At 51.8% G+C, this 7,149-nt stretch overlaps 3 protein-coding genes across 3 annotated transcripts; 2 read left to right on the top strand and 1 right to left on the bottom strand.

The window, feature by feature from the left end:
* Positions 1-286: 286 nt before the first annotated feature.
* On the top strand, positions 287-1,702 carry LOC131209106 (uncharacterized). The gene is made up of 2 exons (XM_058202094.1): positions 287-499; positions 572-1,702. Exons 1-2 carry the CDS (start codon positions 377-379, stop codon positions 1,223-1,225), a joined length of 777 nt encoding a protein of 258 aa, XP_058058077.1. The 5' UTR covers positions 287-376; the 3' UTR covers positions 1,226-1,702.
* Positions 1,361-2,385, bottom strand: LOC131209107 (ATP synthase subunit C lysine N-methyltransferase). Its single transcript, XM_058202095.1, has 3 exons — positions 2,247-2,385; positions 1,797-2,170; positions 1,361-1,733 (listed from the first exon to the last, which is right to left on the bottom strand). The coding sequence occupies exons 1-3, from the start codon at positions 2,338-2,340 to the stop codon at positions 1,569-1,571; spliced, it is 633 nt and encodes a 210-aa protein (XP_058058078.1). The 5' UTR covers positions 2,341-2,385; the 3' UTR covers positions 1,361-1,568.
* A 350-nt stretch (positions 2,386-2,735) lies between these two features.
* On the top strand, positions 2,736-6,678 carry LOC131212428 (protein O-GlcNAcase). The gene is made up of 5 exons (XM_058206286.1): positions 2,736-3,975; positions 4,058-4,836; positions 4,910-4,974; positions 5,048-5,565; positions 5,649-6,678. Exons 1-5 carry the CDS (start codon positions 2,775-2,777, stop codon positions 6,539-6,541), a joined length of 3,456 nt encoding a protein of 1,151 aa, XP_058062269.1. The 5' UTR covers positions 2,736-2,774; the 3' UTR covers positions 6,542-6,678.
* The last annotated feature ends 471 nt before the right edge of the window (positions 6,679-7,149 follow it).

Here is a 7,149-nt window from a genome sequence, read left to right on the forward strand (position 1 = left end):
CCTTGAATGGAGATGTGATACGGATACAAACTGAATCATTTTTGTTTATTATACACTATAATTTCAAAAAAACCTATCTTGAATATTGGAGTTCTTGAGTGCCAAGCAAATTAAACTAATTTACTAAAACCTGTTAACCGCGTCGGTTGCGCTGCTGGTGGTGTGTACCTTTTTTACCGGGCACAGTGCACTTCGAAAGATGCAAGTTTCTGCATTCCGTGCAGGTTCGATGCAACTGTCATCTGTTTGCTAGTGACCTCGAATGACCTAAGGCGGTGCCCGAATAGGTAAACAACATCCTTGATTTCTCCGGTAGCGAACCGTCCTAGCCCGGACAAAAGAAAGGAACGACGAACCGCTTCGTGCCTAACTTCGGATGAAACCGTTTGTCGTGATACGGAAGCATGAAAGCCAAGACAATACCGCACTGCAGCATCTTATCAGAGAATTTATCATGTCCGGTGCTTGGGAAGCGTTTATATCGTGTTTATTTCGCGAGGTTTGTGTTTCCCGGCCGTTTTACTCTACAGTACCGACTCTTTGCTAAATATTGATTCCGATTTCTCTGCAGATTACCCTTCAGTTGATCGTTCTCGGATGGGCAATGATGTTCATTTTTTTTGGTATTCCGCTGTACATGTGCGCAATGGCAATACCGTGCGTCGTGGTATTGATATGGTTTACCGTATACGGCAGTTACTACAATAAATCAACCGAGCTAGTCCTTCGACCGACCAAACTGTGCTGGGTTGCGGAACTTTACGAACCACTATCGGCAATGACTTCAGCGAAGCAAACGCAAACCGTCATCGAACGGTGCTACACCGATCGACCCGGAGCGGAAGTGCAACTTGATATGGTAAGCAAAATGCGGAAGCGCATCATCGGTACGATCAGCTGTCGGAACCATCTGGCAATGGATAACGCGGGATTCATCACGCGACTAGCTGTTAGCCCAAAGTACGGCCTCCTGCCCGTCGCGGAATACCTCATACTGAGGGTACTACAGCACGCTTCAGACAATTCGCTATACGCATTGGAAACGGTTACCTCGGAGTGCGATCAGGACGTGCGTGAGGTGTATCTGAAGATCGGTTTCAACATACGACAGGTGTATCACAAGCAGATCATCGGTAACACACTTAAGGTGATGAAGTCACAACTCGGTATCGATCTGCACGAGTGGAACCAAAATCGTGACGAGATCAACGTGGAGATTGAATAGCACCGCCGAAGCCAGTGCAGTACATTATTGCCTTACTTTTTCCAAAAACGTGACAACACTAGGTTTCGTCCTTTCGCTCGGGATCTTTTCAGTGAAACGCATTACTGCACCAAGCACCAACACTGTGAGTTCGTGGCCAAAAATGCGATGAAGCCTTATTCAATATCTTGCTTTCGTCAATGCCGCACCGGTACTGTCTTTAGATCCTCTCTTCACGAAAAAACTTTGCGTTTTGCTACTGTTACGATATAACAAATATATCTGTTTTAAGCTAACAAAGTTATATTTCGTAAGTCTGGACAAGCTATGTGAAACAATGCACCAACCTCCTCACAGCAGTTGGTCAAGCCTGTACAACTATGCTTCCTTTCGGCCGATAAACCCACACGGAATCGACACCTTCTTCTATCCGTTCTTGGACTGGCATTTTGGGAAACGGGAACCGACACGCTACAACCGTCGTACCGGGCAACACCTCTTGCTCAATTTTCTTTTCGAGGTCTTCCATCTGTAATCAGAGGAGGTAACGTTAGGATAGTGAATAAACATGAGACTTTGGCACCTCGTTTACCATTTGTTCTACGCCGAAGATCACAATGTGATCGTACGGGGCGAGACTGAACTTCCAGAGATCCTTATGGAAGAAGCGTGTCCGGCCAAGCACGCCATTCCTCAGTGCGGCCAGCCGCGAGTAGTATACAAGCCAAGGATTTAGCTCAACGCCATCAGCCCGGATCGTAGGTTCCGAACGCGCTACAGCAATAACAATTCGACCATCTCCCGAGCCAATATCCAGCAGTCGGCTTCCGGTCGCCGAAGGCGTCACGTATCGTAGTACATTTGTTATCTGTTTCGTTGTGGCCGGGACGTACGGCAGGCAATGCTTTCGGAGGGCCGGTGCCACGAACGGATAGCAAATGATCGAAAGTCCCACTGCAACTCCACCTGGCAATAATGACGTAACCGGCAGGTTGAAGAGCACGGATTTTCTAATCGTATTAGTACGAAACAGGCTACTTACCAGTAATTCCTATGAGAATCTTTCCCGAAAGGGACAACGGTTTGCGAGGAGTCTCCAGAACCGCAAGCTGTTTGTCGAAGTCGATTGTTGACATCGTTCGCTAGGCAAAAGGAAAACAATTCACGGCTGTGACAACACAGAAAAACCGGCTCCTTTGATGTGGAAGAAGAGGAAGAAAACGGCAACACCAAGAAGACAACTGTCAGCGATGGTTCAGCCCTTGTAGCAAAAGGTGCTCCTGGTCCTTTGCAATGAAAACAACTTTTTTCGCATGCCAACTTCTTTTCGTGCGAATGTTCCCGCAAGCCTGAACGAATAGTAACAAAAGTGACCAGGAAAAGCTCGAGTGAAGTATTACAACGAATATTGTGTACTTGGTGACCCACTAGCAGTCGATGGCTGGTGGCCGGTGAGCTACAATCGCGTAAGGCAAAGGTTTGTGAAATCGGAGTGAAATCGCTGGTGCGGTTGTGGCAGCAGGCGGCATAGTGGATAGCGGTGGCCAACCAAGAAACATTCGATTACAACATGGCTCAGGTGCCGGCAGAAGCGCAAACGGAAGCGTTGGTAACCCTTCCGGATGAGCCTGAAAAAGGGATGGCTGACGGTGCAGCTACGCAGACGAGCAAGCGGGCGACATCTTCGTCACCGCCACTTTCAGCGACGGCACCGTCGAATGCGTTTATCTGTGGTGTAGTGGAAGGATTTTATGGGCGCCCGTGGACTACGGAACAGCGGAAGGATCTGTTCCGTAAGCTGAAACGCTGGGGCATGGATGCGTACATCTACGCCCCGAAGGACGATTACAAGCACCGTGCATACTGGCGAGATCTGTACACTGTGGAGGAAGCGGACCACCTGACCGGCTTGATAACGGCGGCCCACGAACAAAACATCAACTTCTACTACGCCCTCTCACCGGGGCTTGACATCACGTACAGTAGCGCCAAGGAAGTGGCCGCTCTCAAGCGGAAGCTGGACCAGGTGTCGCAGTTTGGTTGCAAAGCGTTCGCCCTACTGTTTGATGACATCGAACCGGAAATGTCGAAACCGGATAAGGAGGTGTTCCAGAGCTTCGCGTACGCCCAGGTTTCCGTGACGAACGAGATCTTTAACCACCTCAACTGTCCACGGTTCCTGTTCTGCCCGACGCAGTACTGCAGCACGCGGGCCGTGCCGACGGTGAAGCAGTCGGAGTATCTGAACACGCTCGGTACGAAGCTGGTGAAAGAGATCGACGTTCTGTGGACGGGCCCCAAGGTAATTTCGAAGGTATTAACGGTCGAGTGCATCGAGGAGATAACGGAAGTCCTCCATCGGCCACCTGTCATCTGGGACAATCTGCACGCGAACGATTACGACCAGAAGCGCGTGTTTCTGGGCCCGTACAGTGGCCGGTCTCCCGAGTTGATTCCGTTGCTGCGGGGCGTCGTCACGAATCCGAACTGCGAGTTCCATGCGAACGCGATCGCCATCCAGACGCTGGCCTACTGGAGTAAGTGTAGTGCCGATACGAGTCGCATCGGGAGCACGGCCTCGGAGCACGACATCAAGCTAGAGATGGAGAACGAGGACGGTATCTGCCAGGGTGAAGCGCCCGCTTTTCTGTCGAAAAACATTTACCATCCGCGGTTGGCACTGAAGAATGCCATCGCCAACTGGCTGCCGGAGTTTTTCCAAGAAAAAGAAGCCTGGGGACCGATAACGAAACCGCAACCGGCAGTCACCAGTAAGTGGTCGAACGAAAGCCCTTGGCCCTTTGGCCTTTGTTCTACTTTGTACCGCATTCTCCACCTTTCATTTCTTCGCAGTGGTGATGCCCATTATTCCCATCATACCGTCGGTCAACACGTGCATGACGCTAACCTCGACCAGCACGACGACCACGACGACGGCCACCGCTTTGCCCGCGATGCCGGAAGTGAACACCAACCAGCTGCAACTGTTTGCTGACGTGTGCAGTTCCGTTACGAATGTGGCCGAAGCACTGCCCAATCCGATCATGAACTCGCTCGTTTCGGCCACGAAGGTAGTCACCAACGAATCTCTTCCGAATCCGGTTGCTTCTGTCGTCAGCAATCTGGCACTTCCGCCAACGATTCCCATCTCGAGCATTTCGGTACCGTTACTTGCCGGCATCAAACCATCCGATCAATCGCCGGTCGATGGTGACGCGGAAGGTAGATCGATCGCCGCAAAGAGTGCGGTAGAAGGTGATGCTGTGATACGGGGCTCGGACGGAAACTCGGATTGTGGGCGACCACCGATCGACACGTTGGATGAGAACGAGGTAAAAATGGTGGATGCGAGTGAGGAAGCGGATGGAGATGATCGGATGACGGTGAGCGAAGAGCAGTCGGTCAACCATCACGGCGGTGCACCTGACCAGCAGCACTTGGCCGAGCCTTTACCACCTCCACCAGTTATCGATCGAGAGATGCTCGAAACGGACGATAAGCGTGGGCCCGAGGTGGAACGGGCTGGTAATGGGGTGCAACCGGAACCGATGGAATGTGGAAGCAATCTTACTTCTCCGAAACATCTGCTTAAGACGCACTTTGACGATGTAATAATGTCCGAAACGACGTCGGTAAGTTATCGGTGCTGAAGGCATATTTTGCCGGAATGCCGGAAGAGTGATACGTGTTTTCGTCTCCTCGCAGACTTGCTCGGGAACGATGCAGGTGGAAAGCTCGGACACATCGCTGGAAATGGCTGAAGATAACAAGTATGGCGCGAAAACTGACCCTTCATTCATTCGCCCTCCGGTTTACTTTACGTTTGCTTTCTTACCTTCCCAGAAATGGCCCCGACAAGGAAATAACTGCCGCGGACATAATGCTGCTCTGTGATCTATTCTATCTGCCATTCGAGCACGGCTCGAAAGCGTTGCAGCTGCTCACGGAGTTTCATTGGCTGCGTAATAATGCGTACGTGATTTGTCGGCGTGCCCGGCGCAAACTGAGCACTAAAGCGCCGGCTTCGGCCGATCGCAACGATCACACGGTACTAGAAGACGCAGACATCACAGAAGCCCCCACGAACAATGGATCCGACGGTGGTGGCCGCGATCTGAGCAAGTGTGACGACGCCCAGGAGTGGCTGCGCCGCTCGGAGTCATTCCACAACCTCTGCCATGCGATCTTCGCACTATCGGGCAAGATTGCGCGCTGCGCGAACAAGGAACTATGTTACGATCTGTTTTCATACGTTTGGGACGTGGGCGCTGTTCTTTCACTGCTGAGCGGGCTGGTTCGGTGGCTTTCCCTTGGCCACTTTCCTCCCAACGTTAGTTCCTTTACGCAGGGCGGTTACACATGTAAGTAGAAAGCGTTGGCATTCGGAATGTGCCCCGCCAGGTGCGACTAACGGGTGATCGTTTCTTTGTCCTTTCGTGCGCAGGGTTCAGCAAGGGATGGAAGGAAACGTTTATGTCGGGCGATCAGGAACCGTGGGTATTTCGCGGTGGCCTGGTAGCGGATCTGCAGCGCCTTGTGCCGCTCGATGCCGGGAACGATCTGTTTCTTTACAAAACACCCGAAACGTCAGCCATTACGCTCTACACGATCCGACCGTACGCGTTTGCCGATGAACTGCCACTGTACACAATCTGCCACCGGACGGCACACGATGGGGACGCGCTAGTAGAGCGGCCCACGGAAGGACCACTTGAGCAGGTGATAGCGGATCGGTACCTCGGCCCATTTCTCACGATGACTCCCGAGCTGTGCCTGGTGCTGGAAGATCCGAACGGCCAGGCGGTCGGTTATGCGTGCGCTGTGCTCGACACGCAATCCTTTCTGCGCAATATGGAACAGTGTTGGGTACCAGAGATGTGTCTAAAGTACCCGCTCGATCTGATCGTGGAAAGCGACGTTGCGGCTCGCGGCTCGCCCACGTCATCATCGTCACTCGAACCAAATGCCGACGGTTCGCCAGCCCAAGCACAACCTTCCACCGAGGGACGGGGCGAGCGTACGAAGCGCATGATCCGTGAGAGTATCCGTTACTTCCATCACTTCCAGAACGACTACCCGTCGACGGTACTTGCCACGCATCCGTCCCTGTTGTGCTGTCGCATGCTGAAGGAGCATTTGTTGGAAGACGAAACGGCGTGCAAGCGGCTCGTAACGGTCCTTCTGGCGGCCCTGCGCTGCAACGGTGCCACATACGGTGTGCACGTGTGCATCGATCGGAGCGATCGGTTTCTGTGCCAGTTCTACCAGAAGCTGGGCTTTGTCGAGATCTATGCGAGCGAGATCGATACGAGCGTTTACATGGGCCGTAACTTCTGATCAGCACCCGAGCGTCCCGAGCTTGCCGCCGGCCTGTCTTTTGCCACTGGCTGATCCGTCTGATAGGTTTAATAATACACTCTCGCATTTTCCCTTCCATTAGAGCTCCGGTATTCTTATCCAGCATTATGTTCCGTGACCACCGTGAAGTCTTTCGCGGAACCGTGTTCAGTAATTGCTACCGCTGTCGAAAAGTGAATTATCATCGTGTTGTGTAACGGTGCTTGCGTTACGGCTTATCAAATATAATACCATGCGCAAAATGATTCTGGGCATTGTGGTGGTCCGTTTGCCGCACGACATGACGCGGTGTTTGATGACATCTGCTCAAGGAACTTTTAACGCCCGCTGCGGCCATTAGTAATGGTTCTAACAACGCTAACGACCACTTAGCATTGGCCTCACGCAATCACATTGATTTGATAACGATCCGCAATTAAAACTAGCGTCAGCTGAATGTTGGCCGTTTAAACAGTGGAAGGCCAGATTTGGATAATGCACGAAGCAAAAAAGGGTCTGAATGTTTGTGTAGGATTATATATTGATCTATTTCTACGGAAAGTCCACCGTTCGATCGATGCAAAATCGCAAACTGCCGCGCGCAGTTC

This window comes from Anopheles bellator, chromosome 2 (genome assembly GCF_943735745.2).
Source record: "Anopheles bellator chromosome 2, idAnoBellAS_SP24_06.2, whole genome shotgun sequence".
Classification (NCBI taxonomy): Eukaryota; Metazoa; Arthropoda; class Insecta; order Diptera; family Culicidae; genus Anopheles; species Anopheles bellator.